This window comes from Scardinius erythrophthalmus (assembly GCF_964197995.2).
Source record: "Scardinius erythrophthalmus genome assembly, chromosome: 1".
Classification (NCBI taxonomy): Eukaryota; Metazoa; Chordata; class Actinopteri; order Cypriniformes; family Leuciscidae; genus Scardinius; species Scardinius erythrophthalmus.
In genome coordinates, this window is record NC_138221.1 from 34,081,697 (window position 1) to 34,108,421 (window position 26,725).

A 26,725-nucleotide genomic window follows, 5' to 3' on the forward strand; every position below is an offset into this window, starting at 1 on the left:
AGAGAGCATTTGATTGGACAGAAAATCTGATGAGAAGCTGAAGTGCAGAGTGGTAGTGATGGGGACGAGACCGCCTATGCCGAGTACGAGTTATGACCGAGTCTTTGAAGGGCTGAGTCCGAGTCGAGACCGAGTCCGTTGGTTTTCAAATTCAGTCGAGTCCGAGTCAAGACCGAGTCTTTGAGGAAGCAAGTCCGAGTCGAGACCGAGTCTTGAGGAGTCGAGACCAAGACCATAAAAACATGTCAGTTTTCATATTCATGATAATATCACCCCAGTTAATAATCAACAGTTAGGCCTACAGACTAAGCTAGATTGGGAATTGTTTACTTTAGAGGAGCAGTCTTAACGTCTTAATATGGACTATGCTTTTACTACCATTAAAAAAATCCCTACCACATGCATCATCTTCTGCCTATTTTTCTAAACTGCTTCAACAGTGCTGCTCTGTCATCAACATGTTAAGCCCACCCTGACTTTTTTAATCATAGTTAGGACATGCAGAGCAAATTAAAATTTTCTAGTGGTATGTATTCTAGTTGACTAGTGATGGGGACGAGACCGCCTATGCCGAGTCCGAGTCAAGACCGAGTCTTTGAAGGGTCGAGTCCGAATCAAGACCGAGTCTTTGAAGGAACAAGTCCGAGAAAGCAGAAATCGGTCTCGAGACCGGACTACTACATCACTACAGAGTGGTCATCAAAATCGTTGAGCCATATTGATGGAAGTGAGAGACTGTAAGTTTTGAACGCTTATCTTCTAAATGTGAATTTTGTCATTGTTTTGGAGCACACTAGCTTATTGATAACAGTAAGGCTAACATATTCATAAAGAAAAAGAAAAAAATACATTTTGATTTCATGAGGACTTTAAACGTAACTTTTCCCAACACTGACTGTGTTTATGCAACTACTAGCCCCAGTATAAAACGAGATGGAGCCTAGTTTATGTTAAAGTTGCTTAGTTTATGTTATGTTGCTGTTGCTTTTAGTTTTTAATTCGTTTAAAAGAAACCATAGTTTCTATAAATATTGGTCAAGTCATCGTAACAAGAAGAAATTAATCTTCGAGGACTTTTATTTTGAATTGTATCTTCCGGGTGTTCTCGTCCATCAGGGTGTGGGAGAGTCTGCCTTCACAGCCCTGCTGGAGTCTGTCAACAGGGAAGTGTCAAGATGGCCCCGAGTGGACTAAAAGCGCTCGCAAACGAGAGTAAGTTTGATTTAATCTCACAATACGGCCTTTAAAACATCTACTGACATTATATATAATAAGTAAGTGCTTAAATATTCATATATTGCCCTGTCATGTGATATGTAATCATAGCAACAGGTGTACAGTGAGCGCTCAGTACGTCATAATGGACCAAACTTCCGTATGAAGTTTTTACAGAAACTTGAACTTTCATTTAGTACAAATTCAGGAAAGTTTAATGACTTTACCCAACACGTTTACTCCTCGGAAATGTCATTTATGTTAATGGAGGGGATAATAAACTTGTTTGTGCTGCACGATTTAGAAAGCTATTGTGGTCTTGTGATCAACATCACGCCGGACATTATAAAAAACACTGCAGGAAATGTAAATTTTTCATTTAACTCTTGAGAAAATGCACAACACCCTACACAGTATTAATATATTACTATTGCATTTCACCAGAGTTATGTTTTATTTACATTTATCTTACGCCATGTTTCCTTCTTGCCATATTTGACAAAATAACACTTACTATATTTGGATAAGAAACAAGTCTGCATTTTTTGCAGGCTCCTCTGTATGAAATAATAAACACATTTCTGAATGTATTTATATTTACTCACTTACACAAAATAAACTTGTATTAACCAGGCAGGTAATTTAAAAACCAAATCTTAAAGGGATAGTTCACCCAAAATTTCAGTTTTTAATAACTCACCCTCACGTCGTTCCGAACCCGTAAGAACACAAATTAAGGACCGTCAGTTATTTATTTCTTATTTCTGGTAGTCCAGAAAGACATTTAACCTGCTTCAGCAAACGAAAATCATTGTAAATGCCATAAATATCCTGATTTTCCATATATCTGTCCTGTATTAAACTCTATACATGATTGTATTTGTCTGTAGAAATCCTCAGTGGCGTCATCAAGAGTGTGAAGAAAGATGGAGAATGGAAGGTAATAATATTAGTGTAATATTAGTACAGTAGACTGAAGTTATGTAATTGTTAATCTGTTTGCAAATGACTTTGACTCTGTGTATCTTTGTTGTGTTCATTTAGGTTCTTATTGTGGATCACATCAGTATGCGGATTCTGTCCTCTTGCTGTAAGATGTCTGACATCATGGCGGAGGGCGTTACAAGTGAGTGTATCTAATTTATTTACGCTAATTATTTTCTTTCACAAATCAGTTCACTGTTTCACTATGAAACACTTTCCAGTGTGTCACCAGTGTCAGATACTAAAGTGTGAATGATGATTTTTTATTAGCATGTTTTTATTGCATAATGTGTGTCTGTTACACTTCACTGGTTATCCTATGAAGCACTCGGTGCAATCTTGACCTAAGAACACAAGATGTGAGCTTTCCTGATTTTCTTCACAGTTGTAGAGGACATTAACAAGCGGAGGGAGCCGATCCCCAGTCTGGAGGCCATTTACCTCATCTCCCCTGTGCCAAAGGTGAGCCATCTTTACTATCACACACCGTACAGTGGAAGTGTTAATATGTTGCCTAGTGTTGTTAACCTTTCTTTGATCATTTTTGTCAACACTCAAGGTCTTAAGCATGTTGAAATGATCTCATATTTGTTCTTCCAGTCAATTCAATCTCTAATCGGTGATTTTCAAAGAGACAGCCTTACATACAAAGCAGCACACATCTTCTTTACAGACAGTAAGGCTATTCATTTCACTATTCGCTTTGCTTCAGCTCGAATACAGTCTGTTTTGGTTGCCTACTCTTGTGTGATCTGGATTTGTGTATTAATTGTGTTGTAAATTGTACAGCTTGTCCTGATGGGCTTTTTGCTGAGATCGGGAGGTCGAAGGTTGCCAAGGTCATCAAAACCCTGAAGGAAATCAATGTGGCTTTCATACCGTACGAGTCTCAGGTGCGTGTCAGAATAACAAACACATACACTAACACTACCATACAAAAAATGATTCTAATATGCTGATTTGCATTTTCTTGTTATTATCAGTGTTGAAAACTGCTTAATAGATTTGTGGAAATGTGATGCAATTTTTCCATTATTCTTTGATTAATAGACATTTTAAAAGAATGCCATTTATTTGAAATAGAAATTTTGTAACATTTATAAATGTTCTTCCAAAGCATGCTTTTTTTCTTACCCTGATTCCCTATGGCCTATTATAGGTGTTTATATTTTAGACCTTACTGGAAGGTTTTTGTGGGAAACTGCGTTCATCTGCACAGCCGAAGCACAACCAAAACAATGTTTGGTAACACTTTAATTTAAGGGGACGTAGTTACACGTTACTACATGTACTTGCTATAGTAATAACAGTAAATGATGCATAATTACAAGTAATTAACCCTAAACCTAACCTTTACTGTAACTCTATGGTAAGTACATGTAGTTAATACTTATTTGAGTAAGTACAATGTAACTACGTCACCTTAAAATAAAGTGTTTTTACGCAGAATGCATGCAGTTTTGTTTTTTAACCGCTAGAGGGATAAACGTTGCGTGGTGTGTCTTTTATGCATCCTTGCTAAATAAAAGGATTAATTTCTTGTTTTAAAAAATAAGTAAAATTCTTACTGAGCCCAAACTTTTGAATGGTTTTGTTGCAGGTGTTTTCTCTGGACAACCCTAGTTCCTTCCACACTTTCTACAGCCCAACTCAGACGAATCTAGATGACAGGACCAGGATGATGGAGGCCATGGCCGAGCAGATCGCCACACTCTGTGACACACTGAAGGAATACCCTGCCATTCGCTACCGCCAGTACGTGTCAAGACTTTGTTTTCTGGTGTAACATGATTGGTTTGAAGTGTAAGTGTAAACCAACTCTATTTCTCTAAGGGGCCCAAAGGAGAATTTCACCCTGGCTGAGATGGTGATGGACCGTCTGAATGCACATAAAGCAGACAATCCCAGCATGGGAGAGGTGAGATGTTGGCATATATATATATATATATATATATATATATATATATATATATATATATATATATATATATATATATATATATATATATATATATATAATATATTATAAACGCCTTCTAATATTATAAACGCCTTCTAATATGTTGTCACACAAATACTTTCTTCCGTTTCTTCAATTCAAAGTGACATTTCCTGATTGTTGTATCATTTCTTACTCTGCTTTCTGGACTATTTTCTCTTCTCTCTGTTTATTTTCTTCCTGTTCTCCAATGCCAGCTGGTATTTTCTCGAGGTTCAGGTGGGTGTCAATGCAAGTCTTGCTTTTGCTATCTCCTTGTTTTCTGTTACATCTGTGTTCTTGTCGTATTTTTTTTCTTTTTTTTTCTTCTAACCCTTCATCTGTTTTCTCTCTGATCCTGCATTTCATTTGATGAAATTTCACATTATTATTAAATTCAATTCCATTCACCAGTGCTTGTTCCAAAGCAGCTTTACAGACAATAGAAAGATAAAGTAGAGAAAAGGTGAAAAAAAATGTCCCTTAAGTTAAAATCCTCCAGTGAACAAGCCAAAGGTGAACTCCCTAGGATGTTGTTTAAATAGATGAGGAAGGAACCAAGACTCCCCTGGCTGACAACACCAGATATTGCGTAAATTGAAACATTTCCAATTTGTTACTGAACAGATTTTTTTAGGTATTGCAACATATTCCCCCAGTTTCTTGAAACTTGCACTGATATATATTAAAAATGTCAAGATTGCCATTGTTTTGTCTCAAGATAAACACCAGTTATGTTTTTTTTCTAAGGCATGTTTCTTAAATAATATTTTATAATAATAATATAGTAATATAATAATAATAATAATAATAATAATATTATAATTTTTGAGGCATGTATATTACTTACATATCCTAATTGAACTAAGGCCTAATCCTGGCTTAATCTAAGCTCTGTTTGTGAAACCAGGCCTGTGTGTTTTAAATTGCAATTTAACAACTTAAACTTATCACCCAACCTTTTTTGATGTAAAAACGCTGTTGATAAATATACAAGGAATAAACAACTAAGTAATAAATTTGTTACATGATTTTAACACATTTCTAATAAAAATTTGTTAACACATTTTTAATGAAATCCAACAGAATCTGACCATGGCGGATAAGTTTATTTTGGAGCCTGATTATACTGTACCATTCAAAAGCTTGGAGTCAGTAAGATTTTTTATTATTTAAAGAAAGAAATTGATAGTTTTATTCATCAAGGATTTATTAAATTAATCAAAAGTGACAGTAAATAAATGTATAATGAATGTTATAAAAATTTTCTGTTTCCAATAAATGCAATAAATCCAATAAATTTCCAATAAAAAAATCTTTCTAATAATCAAAGAATTCTATCACGATTTCCACAGAAATAATGAGCAGCTCAACTGTTTTCAGCATTGATAATAATAATAATAAATGTTTCTTGAGCATCAAATCATCATTTTAGAATGATTTCTGAAGGATAATGTGACACTGAACTGGAGGTTTTCAGTTTTGACATCACAGGAATAAATTACATTTTAGAAAGTATTTAAATAGAAAACAGTTATTTTACATTGTAATAATATTTCACAATATTACTGTTGATCAAATAATGCTTACTCGTAATAACTCGTTTTCTTGATATACTGCGAGTACCATGTTTTACCATACCTAACATCGATCTAGCTCACTGCAGTGTGTAACAAAATGTTTCATATAGTGGCCGCATAGTAGCGAACACACAGAGTAGCATTATAACATAACTTTCAACACACTCAAATGTATCTAAACTGTTACCCCACATATATGACTGGAAGAAGTGGAAGAGGTCGTCTGCGGCATAATAATTCCTCCACTGCTCTTGAGCCGAAATCATGGCGTCATCAAGCTACGCTTTTGCTTTGAATAGGCGACCTCCAGCGACAAAAAATGACATAGTGTGCCTTTAAGCAGATGTCTGATTAAGTCTGACCTTGGAACCTGTCTAATATACTGATACACAACCCTGGTTTGGATGTTCTTTAAATGCTCACTGTAAGGAAGTGCAGTTTAACAGCCTGTGTGTTGTTTGACTGACAGGGCACAGATAAAGCTCGCTCCCAGCTGCTTATAGTGGACCGTGGATATGATCCCATCTCTCCAATCCTGCATGAGCTCACCTTTCAGGCCATGGCTTACGATCTGCTGGACATCGAGCAAGACATTTACAAGTGTGTGATTGTCTACCGGTTCCCAATATAACTTTTGAGCAGTTAATCTGACCAGCGATGTATGAAATGATTACTGTTAGTCAGTGAACTGTGGCATGTTGCTGGCAGGTATCAGACGGCAGGGATCGGCGAGGCTCGAGAGAAGGAAGTGCTGCTGGACGAGGACGACGAGTTGTGGGTGCAGCTGCGGCACATGCACATAGCAGACGTCACCAAGTAAGAGCAGATCAACCACTACCTTTCCTGCTTGTCTGATGGGCTTTTGTGCTCACACCTTCTGCTTTGTTTCAGGAAAGTGACGGAGCTGCTGCGCACCTTCTGTGAGAGCAAGAGGATGAACACAGACAAGGTAAACACACATTCTTTGTCCACCAGTGATGACGCCACACCGCACTTGATCCAACGTGTTAGTGTTATCTAGAAGTTCAGATGTATTTGCATTGACAATTAAACTTCTTATGATGGTTTAAAGTAATAAAATATGGCAACACTTCACACAATAAGGTTCTGTTGGTTAACATTAGTAAATGCATTATGAATAACACAATAACTAACACTTATTACATATCTTGGTTAAAGGTGCAATAGGTGATTCTCTACAGAAATATTTTTTGTTATGCAGGTTGAAAGCAATCACAATGTTAAGCAACCTGACTCTCTGTGGTGTTTTTTATATGCTTTAAGTCAAATCATGTGCAAATTCATCAGTCAACACCATTGCTGAGTATTTTCTCCTTAAAACTGCTGTGAAAAAAGACAGTCTCAAAAACCCGGTTTGATCCCGCCCCTGTTTCCTACCATCACAAACACGTAACCAATCCTGAACTTTTCTCCACTGACTTTCTATGATGTTCAAAGCGTTTCTAAGGATGCATATTTTTAAAGACGGCTGTCAGACTCTGAGATGGTGAACAGGAACATGGGTTGTGTAACATTAGCAACACATTATTAGCTGTTTGGTAACGTAGTCAAGCAAAAGGCTAATCATATCAATTACCGTTATGTGTCCGACATTGTGGAGAGCGATACATAAAACACATTATCATTCTGATACATCGACTTGAGTACGAGCCTGTATAATTTCCTCTTCCTCTTCTTATACTTCTTCAACATATATGGCTGAATTAAACCAGTATTTCCACTTGCCATTGTGCAGCGCTTATTACAGTAAAGTTGAGCGAGTGGATCAGGTAATCTGAGCTGGTGTGAGTGAGTGGATGTGTGGGCGAATTTGCATATTCATGAGACTGCGTATACTAAATGAAGCAAGGGTGTAGAGTTACATTCAAGCTATTTTAAGTCATGTAGGAAAAAACATTTAAATATGTCATTTTGGTGATCAAAGATGAATCTTTAAGGAATCTTTAATGAATCTTGAATCTATTATTGACTACAGGGGGACTTTAATATTTGAAGTAAACGACAAGTGCGCATTCAATACAATTAATCGTACTTCTTTTTCACGAGGGTGGTTAACAAACCACATTTTCTAAATAGCAACATTTTTTGAAATCTTGATGAAAAAGAACAAACATATTGACTTTTAACAAACGCTCTCTTTTGTACCTGATTCATGCTAAAGTGTCATTGTTACGTCTTCCCTCAGGCCAACATCAAAGATCTATCTCAGATGCTGAAGAAGATGCCACAGTACCAGAAAGAACTAAGCCTGGTACGACTTCTCTCTCACACATAACACAGCTTCCCTTTTCCCCCTGACGCTTGTATATTAGTCACGATGACTTTAACGTGTTGTTGTTTGTGATGTCGACAGTACTCCACTCATCTGAACCTCGCTGATGCCTGCATGAAGAAGTTCAAGAACACATTAGACAAGCTCTGTGCGGTGGAGCAGGTCAGTGCCGTCTGCTTTTGTCAGATTCCATCACTGTATTTAGCAGTTTTATTTCATTTTATAGTTTAATATCTAATGTTAGTGAAATGTTTTGTGTAGTATATCTTGTGAGGCTACATTTAACCATATGTTCTGATGAAATGCAGTTTATACTGTTTATGTTTATGTTGATTTCAGAGGGTCTGTTACTATCTTTCACTACTATTTCTAAGCTTCTTATTGTCAATTTATGCAACAGCTTGTGCACTGAACTTTGATCTGTTGCAATCAAATAATGTACAGGAAGCCATCTCCCCGTTTTATGTATAGCAGATGGGCGATTTTTCCTAAGTGCACCGTTCTGTGTGTGGAGGTATTATAAGCAGCTGGTTAATGTCTGGACATGACTGCAGCATATGCCGTTCTTTATGTGCCGTGTTTATATCACTTGGTGCCTTCTGATGGATAATCTCAACTTCCTCTTGTTTTGATGAACTCGCAACTTATATTATTTTATGTAATTGTTATGTACATATCTAGCTCAACATCTGGGGGTGAAGTCCTGGATATTTTAGCAAAATTTTGTAGATAAATAAGCACAAAAATGACAAACAAAAAATGTTCTCACAAGTGTGGATTTGTTTTACCGCGGCAGTAAAATATTAAATGCATAATCTCGCTTCCTTGTTTTCTTTAAATTAACACCGTGAACATCTTATTCTGCTGTTTTATTACTAAAAAGCATTGGAAATAGTTAGTTTCTCTCATTTGTATGATTTTTATGATTCAAAGATGTTTAAATGAGTTTAACAAGCAAATGGGGCCATCAAAACATTCAATATTTTCACTTTAAATGCGCTTCCATTGCTTTCAGAAGTAATGCAACAAACTGTAAACATACACGACTATTCAAAAGTTTAGGGTCAGTAAGATTTTTTTTGAAGAAGAAACTCATAATTTTATTCAGCAAGGATGCGTTACATTGATCAAAAGTGACAGTTAAGACGCATACAATGTTAAAAAATGTTTCTGATTCAAATAAATGTTGTTCCTTTGAAAAAGCAGCAGAACTGTTTTCAACATTGATAATAATAAGAAATGTTTATGATCATATTAGAATGATTTCTCAAGGATCATGTGACTGGAGTAAGGATGCTGAAAATTCAGCTCTGCATTACAGGAATAAATTACATTTGAAAATATAGTCAAATAAAAAACGCTTATTTTAAATTATAAAAATATTTCACAATTATCATTCAATGTCTGTAAAAAAAAAATATTTACATTTCAGTCTTTCCTGTTCTCAGAAGTGTTTTTGTGTTTCCCTCCTCAGGACTTGGCCATGGGTTCAGATGCTGAGGGGGAACCGCTCAAAGATGCCATGAAGAGTATCGTCCCCGTTCTGCTCAACACCGAGATCGAACCCTACGACAAAATCCGCATCATACTGCTTTACATTTTCCATAAGAAGAAGGGTATGAACACTCGCATTTGCGTATAACTTTATTGAAAGCTGACAGCTTAAGCTCTGAATGAATTAAGCAGAAGTGACTCATCCTTACACACAGGCATTGGTGAAGAGAACCTCACAAAACTAATCCAGCACGCAAACGTGCAGAAGGACAGTCACATTATCACCAACCTGCAGCTCCTGGGCTGCCCCATCATCGCTGGGGTAAGATGAGACGCTCTAATGTTTGAAAACAGGCCCATGTGCAATGTGTTGTGCTGAATTTATGGGGAAATCTGCAAAATGGATTTAACTGTGATAAAATGTTTAAAGCGGAGTCAGACACTGATCACAAAGTAGAAATGGCTGTTAAGAGGCAGTCACCTTGTTAGATTTGTTTACTTTTAATGTGCACTAACTTGACCAGACTGAAAAAGTAAGATTTAGGATACCATTGCTTCTTTGAAATGTTATTGTAACTAATACTTTTGTTAAGAAACTTGTACTTTTATTCAGTAAGGATGAGAATCACGATTTTTTTGTTTCAAATAGAGATCTCGATTCTCCCATGATTCCGAACAGACAAATAAACAAAATAACATGTCATTTACTAAAAGTTCTCAAGTCAAGTCAAAATTTATTTCTATAGCACATTTAAAAGTTGCACCAAAGTGCTGTGCAATAAAACATTGAGCATATAAAAAGAAACCATAAAAAAGAAACCATGGAGCATACAAAATATAAACAATTGAAACAAAATACCAAAAAAACAACAACTTTAATCTAATCTAAAGTCAAAAGTTCTGACAGAATGTTAATTGCTGCAGTCTATTTTAAAAATGTTTAATTAACTTTAACAATAAAAAAAAAAAAATCTGTTTGAATGAATGATTCAATTACTCACTCGTAAACACTTGTTTCATTACTGGGCGAATCAGAATTTTTGAAAGAATCTCTTGATTGAATGATTCATTGACAAATACATTTTTAGAAGTGACTTGTCGCCACCTACTGGTGTAACGATGGAATTGATACAATCGTTATTTTGAAACGGCTCTCTGGCTCAGCTGCAGCGCAAACACAAATTTGAATGTTCCGGTGTGGTTTTGTCAAAGGTTTAATAGACACAGGTGAATCATTGAGGAATAAGAACTTGGATTTTTGAATCGAGATCGCCATCTTATTACGATTAATCGTGCAACTCAAAAAAAATACTGAAAAATGCTTCACGGTTTCCATAAAAATGTTAAGCGGCACAACTGTATGCAACATTAATAACAATAAGAAATGTTTCTTGAGCATCAAATCATCATATTAGAATGATTCTGAAGGATCATGTGACACTGGAGACTGGAGTAATGATGCTGAAAATCCAGATTTGATCACAGGAATAAGTTACATTTCACAGTATTCAATTAGAAAACAGTTATTTTAAATAATAATATTTCACAATTATCATTCATGTCTGTAAAATGCTGATGTTTCATTCATTTAAATTTCAGTCTTTCCTTGTTCAGGAACATAGGAGCTGTACTGATTTTCTTCATAGGAAACAGCTGCTGAAGATCAGTAAGATAACACATTACCAAACTGTTCTCTGTCATGTCTTTTAGGGCACTAATTCTGGAAAGACTATGCCCGACAGGAAAGAACGCACAGAATCCACGTATCAGCTCTCCCGGTGGACGCCCATCCTGAAAGATGTGATGGAGGTCAGGAAACGCTGTGTCCGTAAGATTTTTATAATCGTATAGGAATGTAATGGTTCTTATTTAAATTCGGCTTGCTCTGCAGAACATCATTGATGACAAGTGTGACAGGAAGCTGTGGCCGTTCCTGTCTGATCCCGCCCCCATCACCACCACCACATCAACTACAGTCAGGTACCAGCACTTCTCACAGCCAATAGATAAGTTGCACACTTGTGGTGCGGGTCAGGAATCAATAGGCACGGGCTGGTCCAATACCCAAACTAACGTGGTTCCCACTGATAGGCAACTGCTTTCAAACGGTCCCGTGCTTATTTGTGTTCACGCTCTGCAGTGAACGTCAAAGGTTTCCAATTACAACGCGATTTGCAGCGACTGAAGTGATTGACAGTTTCAGCCATTAAGGGAGTGCTCTTTGCTCGCTTTATGTATATAATCTATTTGCAATTTTAATAAAAGTTTTATCTTTCATGCTGCTAAGAGGATCAACGGCCACGTATACTGCGGTTTCAGGAGAGATGACCGCATTTAAATGCAGAGTGAATCCGCTGAAATGCCCCTGATATTATATGACAGTGAAGGCTCATATTTGCTTAAATGTTCTATTCATTTATAGAGACCTCTAAGTGTCTGTATAGCCGTATAGTGGGATTTGAAAAAACTGCATAATTGTGCACATTTCAAAATCCTGTATGGACAGATTGTTCATGTGTTGTAGGCAAAAGTTTTGTATTGTTCATTCATACCATGTTGGCCTGCGTGTCTATTTTCTGGGATTAAATTAGCTTTGCTGGTTAAACGACATGGGTATGCGATCAATCATTTTTTTAAGCAATCAATCAGTCATTTAAACGAGTAATCGTGAAAGGCCTATCTTGTAACGAATGTCACTTCAGTTCTACTGTCTGAGTATGAGACGAAACAACATAATGCAAGCACTGTGAAAGGTTTTGCCACAAACTCAAATCCTCCATGCTGATATTGCGAGACATCTATCTCCTCGACTTCAGATATCGTCGTGTGGTCTGACATTTCTCTTGAACCCTACTCCAGCAGCGCACGGTTTGGACACTGGCACAAGAACAAGTCTGCCACAGAGTACCGCAGCGGCCCTCGCCTCATCATCTTTGTGATTGGCGGCGTGACCCATTCTGAGATGCGCTGTGCTTATGAAGTGACCCGGGCCACCGAGGGCAAGTGGGAGGTTCTGATTGGTAAGAGGAGATGACTTCTGCATATGACCGAGGACTTCAACCCTCCTCCTCTAGACCCACTGTCCTGCAAATTTTATATCCAACCTGAATTTCACACCATTGTCATGTGATCCAGAAGAGTCTGATTCACTGGTTCGAGTGTGTTTGATGAGGGGTTGGAGCTAAACTCTCTGGGACAGTGGGTCTCCAAGAGCAGAGTTGAAGATAGCATTAATTGTCTTCAGTGTTGTTTAAAATGCCTAATTTGGTTTTCTTCTGCAGGATCATCTCACATTGTCACTCCAACCAGCTTTCTGAATGACCTGAAGGATTTGGACAAGCCTGCAGCCGTTTAGCAGTACATCCCTGAAGAGATTCATCCCACTGAACTCCTGTGAAACCAGATACTCTGAAGTTAGGATTCTCTCAAATGACCAGTGAAAAGACCTTTAGATCTAGCTTACTGATTGTTTGCTTTTAAAGTAGTCATTTTAATTACCCAAGCTAAACTGGTGGTATATGTATGTGTGTGTATATATTCATGCTGTTGATGACTGATGCTTAATTTAAAAGAAAAATTATATATATATGAGACGATGATATATGTGAAATTGTTTGAGAACCTGTTGCCGGAGGCTTAAAAATGTGCGGATATATGGATTAAATCTTGCCTTACACCCTTTGAATATCAGTCGTATCAAGTTCTGATGTGATTTGAAGACTTCTTTGGACCAAATGATCACCCTGGATTCTGAGACGCACTGTACCACCTGCCTTTACTTACTGTCTTACAGCAGAATTTGCCAGATAAGCCTGCTTATGATACAGTTGTCCATTTCTGTTTTCCAGTCAGGTTTTGTGATATTTTCTGAAGGCATGAAATGTTTTATCTCAGTATAGGTGTCATTTTGATTTTCATGCTCTGAACTTGTGCACTTTTTTCTTTTACTGTTACGTTATCACATATCGGTGGATGTGGTTCACTGGCTCTTAGTGTCTGTTGTCTATTTGTTAACAATTCTAAATAAATTTTGCTTATACCTCATTCCAGAAAGAGATGTTTGAGCAGTGTTGGGGTAACGCATAACAAGTAACTCAAATAGATTACTGCATTACTTTTAAATTTACAACGAAATATCGCAGTTACTTTTTCAAAAAAGTAACATAAGTTACTTTGTTTTCCCATTTATTGACTGAGCTGTCCTGTCCCCATGTTGAGAGAAATCAGTGCAGAGGTGTTGTGTGGGCTGTGTGTGAACATGATGATTATTGTAGATCTAGATTAATGTGAGCATTTACTCATCTCACTCGCACAAAAACAGATTCAGTATTCCTCAAAATGAACGAAAACAGTGAAATGCAAACTCAGAATATTACACAAACATGCAATAGTTAAATAACACAAACAGACTATGTATTTAATCTCACTTTTTTTAACCAATGTCTTTGATGCTGACGTTCAATGATCTGATTCAACCACACCAATAAGCGAAAATGACTTCAGATTTACATCACATTTGAGTTTCTTTATTTCTTTTATTGCTGAAGTAAGAGTGTTGAACTTTCTTTTACTGCGTCCTATTCTTCTACAATCCAGAATTTGATAGCATGGTAAAAATAAAAATAAGATGCAAACAGCTAATAGTTTGACTTCCTGGAGATGCAATGTGTATTTTCATTGAAAGTTAAGTAGGCCTACTTTATTTCACTGACCAAAAAAAAAAAAAAAAAGACTTTTGGGGGGGGGGGGGGGTAGTTTCACATTCTATATTTGTACAGTTGTTTAAACCTACTGTCTGCGGGTTTTTAGAAATCCATTATTCATTTCCGTAGAGTTAACCTAAACCTAAACCAACCTAAACACAGACTGATGGTGTCAGGAGTATCTCTGTTGATACTGATACTGATGTCACTGCTCCAATAATTGTCTCCCATGATAAAAGATCATCGCTGCATGATAGAGAGGATTAACTGTTTTTATCTGGGATTAAAGACTGCCCCCGTCTAGGTTTCCTAATGGGTGTGGGTTTATATTCAAAGCTTAAGACCCTCTAAAAGCACTCCATCCATCCGTCCTGGTAGAGCTTTACTTCAGTCTGGAGAGAGAAGCGTGCTCGCAAGTTTGTACACAAGTACTAGATTGCACTATGACTGAAATTTTAATACTTGTTCTAAAGAAGATTTTGATATTTGTATCTTAATAATTAGAATATACACATGAAGATTGTAGGAGATAACATCTGTGGCGGACAACATGGAGGTATTTCATATATTTGTTTACATTTCTAAACTTTTTACCCTAAACTTTTCTGCTATATTTGATTATTACTTCATTGATATGAATCATTATTAACAGTGTATGTTTACTAAAACCTGTTAAGAATGTTCAAATTGATTGAAATTTTCGGTTTTCGCAGCAAGTTTCAGGGAAAGAGGATCAGTTGTTTTCCCTCGTTAGTAACGCTCAGCGTGGAAGATTAGATGAACAGCGCTGCACATTGGGTCCAACAAAACCTCAACAACTTCATGCCAACAGCCCAGGTCAGATGTCTTTGTAATTTTGCTAATGGTAATAGGCATCACCCTATTTACACAGTTGATTAATCACAGCACATTAAGACAAATGCTTTTGTATTTCCAGTTTTCTAAAATGCTGTCAAATCGATTAATCGCGATTAATCAATTCTAACATTTGTTTATATCATATGTGTGTGTGTGTGCGTGTGTGTGTGTGTGTGTGTGTATGTATATATATTTACACACACACACACACACACACACACACACACACACACACACACACACACACACACACATGTATACACACACACACACACACACACACACACACACACACACACACACACACACACACACACACATAAACAAAAACTTTCATGTTAGATGTAATTAATCGCGATTAAGCGATTTGACAGCACTAGATGCAAATAAGGCAATTTTGAATAAATATGAACTAATTCACATACATTTCCATATCAGAAATATGAACTTTGGATAAACCCAGGTTCAAATGTCTTTTTGTTGACATATTAGAGTCATTGGTTTTTACAGAGGGGATTATGATATCTCTTTTTTACAGAGCCTCTTACAGAGCCCTTAAAGGGACATGGTGGAGGGAAAATTATGGGATTGGGGGAAAAAGATTTCAATGCTTTTGCTTTCTCTCGCAAAACTTTTGCGTTCCACCGAGAAACTTTGTGTCCGTTCACAAAAAAAATTGTTGCGAGAGAACGGAAACGTTTGCAAACAAATGCAATTATCTTTTCAGAGAGAACGCAAAGGTTTTGCATGCGAACGGAAGGTTTCTCGTGGAACACAAAGTTTCTCGGGGGAACAAACATTTTGTGATCGAATGCAAATAACATTAAGAGAAAATGCAAAAGTTTATGAGTGAGCGGAAAAGTTTGTGAACAAACGCAAATATTTTTGCAAGAGAATGGAAAAGTTTGCGAGTGAATCGAAAAGTTTGCGAACAAACGCAAATATCTTTGCGAGAGAAAGCAAAAGTTTGTGTGAACGGAAAAGTTTGCAAACAAATACAAATATCTTTACGAGAGAATGTAAAAGTTTGCAAGCAAGCACAAATATGTTTCAGAGAGAAAGCAAAGGTTTTGCGAGCGAATGCAAAGTTTCTCGGGGGGAATGTAAAAGTTTGCGAGCGAACGCAAATATCTTTGGGAGAGAATGCAAAAGTTTGCAAGTGAATGGAAAAGTTTGCGAACGAATGCGAATACCTTTGCGAGTGAGCGAAAAAATTTACGAATGAACGCAAATATCATTGCGAGAGAATGCAAAAGTTTTCAATGAGCGCAAAAGTTTAGGAACGAACGCAAATATCTTTGGGAGAGAATGCAAAAGTTTGCGAACGAATGCGAATACCTTTGCGAGTGAGCGAAAAAGTTTACGAATGAACGCAAATATCTTTGCGAGAGAATGCAAAAGTTTTCAATGAGCGCAAAAGTTTAGGAACGAACGCAAATATCTTTGCGAGTGAATGCAAATACCTTTGCGAGTGAGCGCAAAGTTTACGAACTAATGCAAATATCTTTGCGAGAGAATGCAAAAGTTTGCAAGTGAGCGGAAAAGTTTGCGAACAAATGCAAATATCTTTGCGAGCGAATACAAAAATTTGCGAGCGAATGGAAAGTTTCTCGGCGAAACGCAAAACATTCATGAGAGAACGCAAAAGCATTGACAAATAATTTTTCATCACGTCTAATATTTGTTTCCTTCACCATGTCCCTTTAGGTTCTCCATAGAACTGAACCACTGCCAGCGATAAATTAATCAGAAAGTATTTGTCCAAACTCACAACAGGTTTTGCCCAAAAGTTTGCGAATGGATGCAAATATCTTTGCGAGCGAACGCAAAATTTCTCAGGGGAACGCAAAAGTTTTGTGAGAGAATGCAAAAGCTTTGAAAAAATGTTTCCCTCCCATCCCATATTTCCACCACGTGTCCCCGGGCTCTGTATTGACAGTAATAAAACTTAAAATTTTGGTGTATGTAAGTGCTGCTGAAGTGCAGGTATCTGACTGTTGTGGAAGCAAAAATAGCCCAAAATACTCAAAATTGACCAGTGCACGAAAAAGCACAGGTTTTGTATGTAGTGTCCTGCCTTAAAAGTAACATTTACATGTTCATGTTTCTTTGGGCGACACTGCGGCAGATGGCGATGACTTTTTACAGTTCCTGGTCAAGAGTCAGAGCCAACGATTAGATGACCAAAGAGTGACGCTTAGTTCATTGCCAGGGATGGAGGCATTCACCATCAGAGATCCGAAAGACGGAAATGTACTGAAGACAAACTTTGATCAGTTTTGCAACATGGTCAGCAGAGCTCATGTGAGTTTTCCAGTGAACTTTGGAGGACATTTTGTAAAACAAAGTTTATTGGAGCATGTTTTACAAGAAAATACTGTTTTAGTCTTTCTATTTCAAAATGTCACATTTAATTCCCTGTGTTACTTGCCATTTCATTGTAATTATTTGTGAAATTTACTAGCAATTTCTGAATTATTTGTATGTATATTTGAAATTTAGTAGCATTTTATTTTACAGCCCTGTTCTGCATATACATACTATGTACTTATTGTAGTACATAACAACTACTTACTTAACAAGTACTAACCCTGAATCTACCCATAAACCAAACCTTAACCCATGTAGTTATATTACCCAGTAATTTTTAAGTATGCTGTAAGTACACATGTTGTAAAATTAAGTGCAACCGAAAATTGTTTCCTAGCCTTTTTTTTCAAGTAAATCCTGTAATTTATTTTTGATTGTATATACAGGAAAGAATTGAAAAGAATGTTTTTTATCTTCAAATTTCTTAACCTGCAATGTAGAGTTTCAGGAAACAGACCCATCCAAAAAACACCCTGACCCCTGAGGCCCCGGACTCTGTGAGAAGAGTGAGCTACAGTCCTCAACCTCCTGCCGATTCAGACACTTATAACACGCTCAGAACCAGATCAGCCTCATTCAACCCCACATCAGACAAGGACAGAATGGAAAGTTTTCAAGTGAGTTTGAATGCATATATTTACAGTGGCCTTCTCTCAAAACTTCCTACTTACTTAAAGTACAAAAGCCTGTTATTCTTGTTCTTAATTCATCAGGATGAGCAGGACCAGCTGTTGAGTCTAGTTAGTCAGACACAACGTGGACGTATGGATGAACAGCGCTGCTCCATTAACCCCTTATCGCCTTCACCCAGACATATGGAAAACAGCCAGTCAGGTTAGTCTGTAATAATAAAGTTTTATCAAGTTAATAATTCAACAAATGCATTAAAAAGCAAACCAATCAGAGAAGGTTCTTTACTAAGTGCATGTTTGTATACACCCTCTAAACAGATCAAGATGTAGAGAATTTTTTTAATCTCATTTCTAACACCCAAAATCGACGGTTCGATGACCAGCGGGTGACGCTAAAGCCGTTGCCAGGAAAACAAGCACCTCCTGGGATGACAGCTCAGGAATCAGATCAGCTCTTCAACATGGTCTCCAGAATACAGGTGTGTAATGCTTCCGACATTTCAAACGGTTATACAATACGGTTCCAAAGTCCGAAAGAAATTAATGCTTTTATTCAGCAGGCATGCATTAATTGATCAAAAGTGTCAGTAAAGACATTTATAATGTTACAAAAGATTTCTATTTCAATAAATGTTGTTCTTTTGAACTTTCTATTCATCAAAGAATCCTGAAAAGAAGTATTATGGTTTTCACAAAAATATAAAGCAGCACAACATTGATAATCAGAAATGTTTCTTGAGCATCAAATCACTATATCAGAATAATTTCTGAAGGATCATGTGACACTGAAGACTGGAGTAATGATGCTGAAAATACAGAATATTTCAAATTTCAAATATTTTTTCAAATAGAAAACCGTTATTTTGTTCCTGTATATTTGATCAAATAAATGTAGCCTTGGTGAGCAGAAGAAACTTTTTTCAGAAACATTAAAAAATCTTACCGACCCAAACCTTTTGAAAGGTAGTCCATGTTAATGTCATTATTTATGCAGCTTAATTTCAATACATACTCCTACATGCATACATACATACATATTTATTTAATTATGTGGAGAAAGTTTTAAAAAGTTATAGTATATTTTCTTATTTTATTTGCATTAAAAATCATGGAAAATGTGATGAAACGACCCCTTTGAGATACATTTGTGAGACTATGCACAGCTCTAATAAGGGCAAGAGCTCAAATATTGGCCAGCAAAAAAGGGCTTATTTTAAGATCTTAATCAACATTTACTAACGCTCTCCTGTTTCCATAACTGGTACGTGCACAGAAATAGAAACCTGGACAGAATATCATTAATTTAAAAGCACTCCCTGATAACAAGGCACGCTTGTATTATGTTCTCTTTGGCAGGGCTCTCGGATGGATGATCAGTCCTGCTCTGCTCCCAAAATCCAGCTGGGGTCTCCTGCCCCCCCAAGGAAGACTTTTTCCCAACCTGTATCCCCGAGTAACCCTCCATCTGAATCAACCAGGAGATCAGGATCATTCAGTCCTTCCTCTGAGGTGTTTTATATATATATATATAGAGGCCTATATTTAATAATATTTATTTTTCTGTATATTTCAAATGTTATATGTTTTATATATTTCATATTTTATATATTTTGTTGTCGTTAGTAGCATAAAAAAGTTTACTTGCCTTAACTTAATGACTTAACGTTGTGCGTTTAAACGACAACGATGTACTAAAAACGGTAATGTTTTTCCTTTTGGTTTTTGAAAAGTTTTGCATACAGACGACAACATTGTCAAAACGATCCCCGTTCACATGAATCCACGGAAAGGACTATAAATGCTGTATTATTCATGCCAGGCCAGTAGTTGGCGATGTCACTTTGTAAAGAAACACTACTCGCCTATAGACTGAACACGTGATACGCATGCACATGATGTCACCGTTTTCACAAACTCGTGCTTTTGTAGTTTATACAGAGACAATGGTGTCATTTTCAAAAACTTGCACTTTGAAACCCGTTTTCAGAGGTTTGCATTTTCAGGCCCCCAAAACACCGCTGTCGTGTAAATAAACGGCCAAAATGCATGAAAAGTTTTCACTTTTTAGTTGAAAACGGTGTCGTGTAAACGGCCCCTTTGTGTGAACATTGCAAAAGTGTAGCAAACCTTAGGGGCCGTTTACACGACACCGTTTCCAACTAAAAACTGAAAACTTTTCATGCATTTTGGTCGTTCATTTACATGACAACGGCATTTTGAGGGCCTGAAAATGCAAACTTTTAAAAACTATACCGTTATCGTCTCTGTGTACACTACAAAAATGTGAATTTGTGAAAACAGTGACATCATGTGCATGCGTATCACGTGTTCAGTCTATAGGCGTGTAGTGTTTCTTTACAAAGTGACATCGCCAACTACTGGCCTGGCATGAATAATACAGCGTTTTAATCGTTTTTGTAGATCCGTGTGAACGGGGATCGTTTTGACAATATCTGTACGTTTGTACACAAAGTAAATACGTTTCCATTTTTAGTACACTGTTGTCATGTAAACGTACCCTTATATACAATATATTTTGACTCTGTGGTCATTTTTTTATTTTTTTAACACGCAGTTAACGCAGAATAAATTTAATCAAAGAACAAAGGTAACAGAGAAAATTACTCACTGCTCGTGACTAAATTTTTTTATAGCTTTAATAAGGATTAATCTATATTTAATTTATAATTTATGCAGTGACTGTTTGATAACTTTATTCAATTCCTCGTTAGACAGGTAGGAAGGACATAGGTAAACATTTATTATGGGTTTATGTGAAAATTCTTTTAAGTTCACCTAAGTTAAAAGTTGTTATATTTTTGAAGTCTAATAAATGTTAAAAAAAAGAAGAAGATAGATTTCAATTACCACTGTAATGTTAAAAGGCTATAATTAAAGTTTAAAACTGGGGGTAAAAGTCATTTTCATTGAGACATTAGTTGCTGTATTAGTATCAGTGATATAAGTGACAAATATTTTAAATATACTGCCTTTATGTTGTTTATACATTAATTTGGAGATTAACTGTGAAATTATTACATTATAAAATATATATATTTTTAAAAACGTCTAAAAACTTAAATGTTTTTAAATGTGATTAATCGTAATTAATCACAGAAAAAATGTGTGATTAATCGAGTTACATTTTTTAATCGATTGACTGCACTAATATATATATATATATATATATATATATATATATATATATATATATATATATATATATATATATATATATATATATATATATATATATAATGTTGTGGGTTCAAAATAATTCTGTGGTATGCTGTCAGTTACTATAGTTTTTCTTAGGATAGTAAAATATGTCTGGTAAAGGTAGAATGCCCCTGAAAATCATAAATTCACATTGATTCATATAGTGTTTTCTTTCTCTGAATCAGGTACAGAATTGTATTGATCAGGACCAGTTTTTTTCCCTGGTGCATCATTCACAGCATCGGCGAATGGACGACCAGCGGTGCTCATTTGATCCATTTAGAAAACCTTCCCCCTCTCCAAATAGCCCGAACGCTAATCCCACAGGTAACTGAAGTCTGCTCGGATAATGATGATTATTAATGACCGAATCAATGCAATTCAGACTTTTCACACTGTACTTCTGGCTTGTTGCATACAGCGGAAGATTCTGAGGACCTTTTCAATCTACTGGCCAACTTTCAAAGAGGACGACTGGATGATCAACGTGTGACACTTGGCGCATTGCCAATAGAGACAAAGAGAGAGACAATTAAAGCAGCCCCCCAAATCATGCTGACCCCCGCGTCACCTGCTGCACCAAAGAAAGCTAGTCCCAGTCCGTCCTCTCCCTCTCTGACCGTCTGTGACTCAGACACACCTGGCAGGCCTCCCCCCAGATCGCCCTCATTTTACCCAGCGTCAGATAGAGAGGGATTACCGTATGATGACATGTCTGCACAGGTGAGGGACTTTTTTTTTTTTGTGTGTGTGTACTGCATCTATTTTTGACTTTGAGTCCTGAAAATTGAGCTGAAGTGGTTGATATTAATAGCACATTCTTGTTTTACAGATATCATTTCAAATTTCCATGCGCTTCCCTCCACATCAGGTACGTGCGGTAAATGACCACGAAACGTGTTTGTCAGAATGAAAGAATATTAAGTGAAAAGTTCTCATTAAAAGTGTGAAACAAGGGAATGTCTGCAAATTACACAGTCAGCATAAAATAAAAATCTACAGTATATTCTAAATGCATTAATTGATCTCATTGTGAACGATTCCTCGATGTAAGTTTATTTTTTATAGTTCATAATGTTTAATCAAAATGTCATAAGTCAATCTTCTGGTGAAATCGACAGACTTCTCTCTGGTGATGTATGCAGGACTTATCCAATTATTTAAAGGTGCTCTAAGCGATGCGGGAGTCGTAACTTCTTGTTGACATTCGAATTGTTGTCAAACAAAACGGAGGCTAGCTAGACCCTCCCTCCTCCTCATCCTGTCTCCTCCCTCCTCCCTCCAAAGTAGTCACAAACAAAGTTAAGTTTTACTGATACTTCATTCAATGTCGCCAAGTTAGATAAAGGGTTTATATATTGCAGAACAGAATGCAGAAAAAGAGAAACATTATCTTAAAATCATTTCGCCACCTGAGGTTATAAATAGCTCCCATACAAGGACGCAATAATAATAGCAAGATAACGTTAGCTTCGCGTTTCCCAGTGAGCATAAACAACGGCGGCGTCGTAAACAAATTTAGTCAAAGTTGTCAATAGCCTATAAATGAACATTTAAATTCATAACAAACAGTGGATGAAAACAATCATTCACACAAATTGTCGCCCTACTGTTCATTTACAATAGAGATTGATCGCTAGCTGCTAGAAACATAACGTTATATGTTGTATTCACCAGAGTTAACGCTGACTGCATAGTTCTAGCTAATTACATCCTGGTGTTGGTTTGGCGAACATGAACGTCAGTTTTAGAAAGAAATATGGATTTAACTGTTCTGCAGAGCAACTGAATGTCGGATTGGAAGCCCTTCTGCCGGCGGAGTTCTCGCCACCTTTAAAAGTTTTTTCAGATGTAAATTCGGTATTTCGTGCGTTCCTTATCCTTGTCCCTCTTCTTTGCAATTTGTTCATCGGAACGTCGTCTCTTTGGTCGTGTGTCGGCCATAATTCAAACTTCCCTCTTCATGCTTCTCTCTCCTCCACACACCCCCTTCACGTGCACACGCACTAACCCCCCAAACCCCACCCTCAAATACTTCTTACCAGTGATTGGCTGGAGCACTGTTTGTTGTGTTTCGTGGTGCGGGTGAGCCCAGTTTTGTTTTTGTTGCCGTTTGTGGAGCCTGTGGTGTCCAGAGAGACCGCGTTTTTTTACAGTGTGTTCAGGGGACAGGCAGCTAGCGGATAGTGAGGAGATGTTTGCTGTATGTGACAAAAAATATTTTGGCCTAAAAAACGCGTGGCATCGCTTAGAGCACCTTTAATCCGCTTAAACCCCGCCTCTTTTAACGCCCACATCTCAAAATTCAATCAACAATAGAACCAAGTCCCGCCTTACATCTTATTATTTTTCGATAATCCTAAATAAATTTCACTCAAATGTATGTCGCAACATGGAAGACAAATCTGTCTCTACTTATGTTTCATCACAACTTTAATTCCTAATACGATATGTAAAATGAAAACTCTGTCAGTATTTAGTAGCCTATAACCTTTATGTAGTTATAAACCCACAGCCATAAAAGCACTATAAAAGTAGTCCATACAATACAACCCTTCTGAAGTCATATGATAGATTTGTGTGAGGAACAGACCGAAATATGTCACAATGCGTCAGCTGTTTTTTGTCAGTATTATGACAGTGGGACCCAAAACTTTCAAGCTCCAAAAAAGGAAACAGAAAAAAGAAAATCATCTGAGTTTTGAATAACATGATGGGGAGGAATTTTCCTTTTTGGGTGAACTATCCTGATGAGTTCAACTAACTTAATGATCTGGTTGCAACATTGTGCCTTAATTAAAGGGATAGTTTAGCCACAATTAAAAATTCTGTCATTATTTACTCTCCCTCAAGTTGTTCCGAACCTGTATGAGTTTCTTTCTTCTGTTGAACACAAAAGAAGTTATTTTGAAGAATGTTTGGAACCAAACAGTTGATGAGTCCCATTGACTTCCATAGCATGGGAAAAACAAGTCAAATGGTGCCCAACAACTGTTTGGTTACTGTATATCTTATTTACTGTTTATCTTGGTTACAAAATATCTTCCTTTGTGTTCAGGAGAAGAAAGATATTCATTCAGGTTTAGAACAACTTGAGGGTGAGTACAGCTCACTATAAATAATGCATTAATATCGACATAAATTTGGGTCTGTTCTTCAAACAAAGCTATCATTTGGCATCAGAAGACAATATGATATAGAGCAATATAGCACAAGAAATGACTATAGACCACTTTTATGAGGCTTTTTTTGTAATGTTCATCTATAAATATCACCATAGTGATATTAGTGATAAATATCACCATCACTGTATTAACTGCTGTTGTATGGAAAAGACTTTTTATATAAAATAAAATAGCTTTCTATAGGCCACTGTAATAGGTGGAGTCTTCATGGTAACATTATTTGCCAAAAGTGCTGTTCATTTCGTTAAGCAAAACTTAAAGTCCCACTATGGTGAAAATCAAGGTTTTAATGTTGTTTATAGTGGTGTTTTTAATATGCTTTAAGACAAACAATGTGTAAATTCATAAGTCAACACCATTGCTAAGTATTTATTCAATCTAAATATTATTTGTGAGAGCCGGGTTACAAAAACAAGTGTCTCACCATTAAAAGCCATGTCCCAAGCACACAATATAATGATCTATTATTCTATGTTAATTTTATGTAGCCTAAAAGATTTGTGCAGCTGTTGCACTTAACCGTATTTTCCTTTTTGAAGTGATTGCAATCATATTTCAAGCAATTCAAAGCCATCATGTTGAACAGTGCGCATCTGAAGTGTCTCAGCTGAAGCAAGAAATCCATTATTTATCGGCTTTAAGATATTAGCCAAATTTTCTCATCGGGCTGATAACGATAACATTAAAGCTGCAGTGAACCAAAGACAGTCTCAAACATGCGGTTTGAAATCGCTGGTGTTTCTGACGTCACAAACTACCTTGTAACCAATCAGGTCAATGTGTGATCCTCGAGTGGATCTCTGAGCTGGTGTGAGTGAGTGGAGGCGGGGCTAATTTACATATTCAAAGAACCGCATATACTAAATCAAGCAAAGGTGTAGAGTTACATTCAAGCTATTTTAAGGCATAAAGATTTTTTTTTTTAAGGAAAAAACTTTTAAATATGTCATTTTGGTGATGAAAGATGAGTTTTAAGGGATAAAATGATTGACTACAGGGTAAGTACACTTAAGTAAAACTTAGTGCACCTTCAAGGAAGTGCTAGACATGAGCTGATCTTGTAGCTCAAAGTAAACTTAGGACTTAGAAATATTGTTTTCCATGTTCTATGGTACTTATTCATGACTGAACATTAATGTCTAAATGCAGGGGTTCTCAACTCTGGCCCTCGAGGTCCACTTTTCTGCAGAGTTTTGCTCCAACCCTGATCAAGCTCACCTGCCTACAACTTTCTAGTAATCCTGAAAACACCCCGTTTAGCATTTTAAAGTCGTGTTTGATTAGGCCTGGAAGTCCAAAGTTGAGAACCCCTAGGTCTAAAGTCTATTTTTGTGTCTCCTTCAGACTCATGGAGTAAACAATCAGCCGTGTACATTCCCTGAAGTCTTCCTCACAGTCGGACAACCAGGGGAGACTATAGTGCTTCCTCTCAGCGCTAGGCCTGGCAGACCAATCTCTCTCAATGTGAACCCACCCAGAAACCATCGCTCCAGGTCTCCATCCCCTCGCCGGTCTCCTGCCAAACAGAAACACTCGAGACCCTCGACTCCACACCCAGGGGACACGGCCAGTCCAATCTGCCCACATGAGGACTACTTCTCGCTCATCCAAAGAGTCCACAGCGCTCAGCTGCAGCAGATTAATGGACCCAGCAGAGAAGAGCCCAGCAAAGAGGCTAAGAAGGAGAAGGGAAAGAGCAGTGGAAAGAAAGAGAAAAAAGAGGGAAACAAAGAAAAAGAAAAGAGAAAATAAGACGCTTGTTTAATGTACGTGTTTCACATCATCTGGATGAATGGCAGAGTTACAAATAAGCGAAACATGTTTTTATTTGTGTGTCTGTATTAAGTGAAGGTGTAAATGTGCCGTATTCAGATAAATCTGCTGTGATGGATGATTAAATATGCTTGAGCTGCTTCTGTTGTGTTTGACATAAATAAATATACATTTGTGTGTTGCTTTATACCTGTTTTTCAAATTACATACCGTTACTACCAGCATTTGTGTATACACTTTAGTATACTTCTAACTTATTACGGAAATTATATGTTTTAAATAATTTACTTAAACGCTTTTCTGTACACTTAATTCTATGTTAACTTCAATGAAATAAAAATGTATTATAGTTTAAATTGATGTTAAATGCAATCAGCTGAACTTAAGTGAAGTGTTTTTTGGCATAGACTACTTTGGAAGGACTTAAGTACATCTTATATG

At 36.8% G+C, this 26,725-nt stretch overlaps 2 protein-coding genes across 3 annotated transcripts; both read left to right on the top strand.

Moving 5' to 3' along the window:
- The first annotated feature begins 1,125 nt into the window (after positions 1-1,125).
- stxbp2 (syntaxin binding protein 2) lies at positions 1,126-14,257 on the top strand. Of its 2 annotated transcripts, none has more exons than XM_081378850.1 (19): positions 1,126-1,212; positions 2,106-2,155; positions 2,260-2,341; positions 2,585-2,661; positions 2,800-2,875; positions 2,989-3,092; positions 3,800-3,954; positions 4,033-4,117; positions 6,227-6,357; positions 6,466-6,573; positions 6,649-6,706; positions 7,964-8,029; positions 8,132-8,212; positions 9,525-9,666; positions 9,760-9,866; positions 11,255-11,353; positions 11,436-11,524; positions 12,404-12,564; positions 12,826-14,257. In XM_081378850.1, exons 1-19 carry the CDS (start codon positions 1,176-1,178, stop codon positions 12,897-12,899), a joined length of 1,782 nt encoding a protein of 593 aa, XP_081234976.1. In that variant the 5' UTR covers positions 1,126-1,175; the 3' UTR covers positions 12,900-14,257. The 2 variants fall into 2 exon arrangements, with proteins under 2 accessions (XP_081234976.1, XP_081234975.1); XM_081378849.1 differs by having other exon boundaries at positions 12,407-12,564.
- Positions 14,258-14,281: 24 nt separating this feature from the next.
- On the top strand, positions 14,282-26,637 carry LOC308692664 (uncharacterized protein). The gene is made up of 11 exons (XM_081368883.1): positions 14,282-14,803; positions 14,961-15,084; positions 17,234-17,409; positions 17,916-18,092; positions 18,189-18,309; positions 18,426-18,586; positions 19,464-19,616; positions 21,512-21,653; positions 21,748-22,049; positions 22,159-22,197; positions 25,856-26,637. Exons 1-11 carry the CDS (start codon positions 14,798-14,800, stop codon positions 26,261-26,263), a joined length of 1,809 nt encoding a protein of 602 aa, XP_081225009.1. The 5' UTR covers positions 14,282-14,797; the 3' UTR covers positions 26,264-26,637.
- The last annotated feature ends 88 nt before the right edge of the window (positions 26,638-26,725 follow it).

Bases quoted from the DNA above. Each gene is read 5' to 3' on its own strand.
- stxbp2 (XM_081378850.1), top strand. From the start codon at position 1,176: ATGGCCCCGAGTGGACTAAAAGCGCTCGCAAACGAGA. The intron at 6,574-6,648 runs GTAAGAGCAGAT...GCTTTGTTTCAG, and splicing joins CACATAGCAGACGTCACCAA to GAAAGTGACGGAGCTGCTGC. The intron at 8,213-9,524 runs GTCAGTGCCGTC...TTCCCTCCTCAG, and splicing joins AGCTCTGTGCGGTGGAGCAG to GACTTGGCCATGGGTTCAGA.
- LOC308692664 (XM_081368883.1), top strand. The intron at 18,310-18,425 runs GTTAGTCTGTAA...CCCTCTAAACAG, and splicing joins TATGGAAAACAGCCAGTCAG to ATCAAGATGTAGAGAATTTT. The intron at 19,617-21,511 runs GTGTTTTATATA...TCTCTGAATCAG, and splicing joins CATTCAGTCCTTCCTCTGAG to GTACAGAATTGTATTGATCA.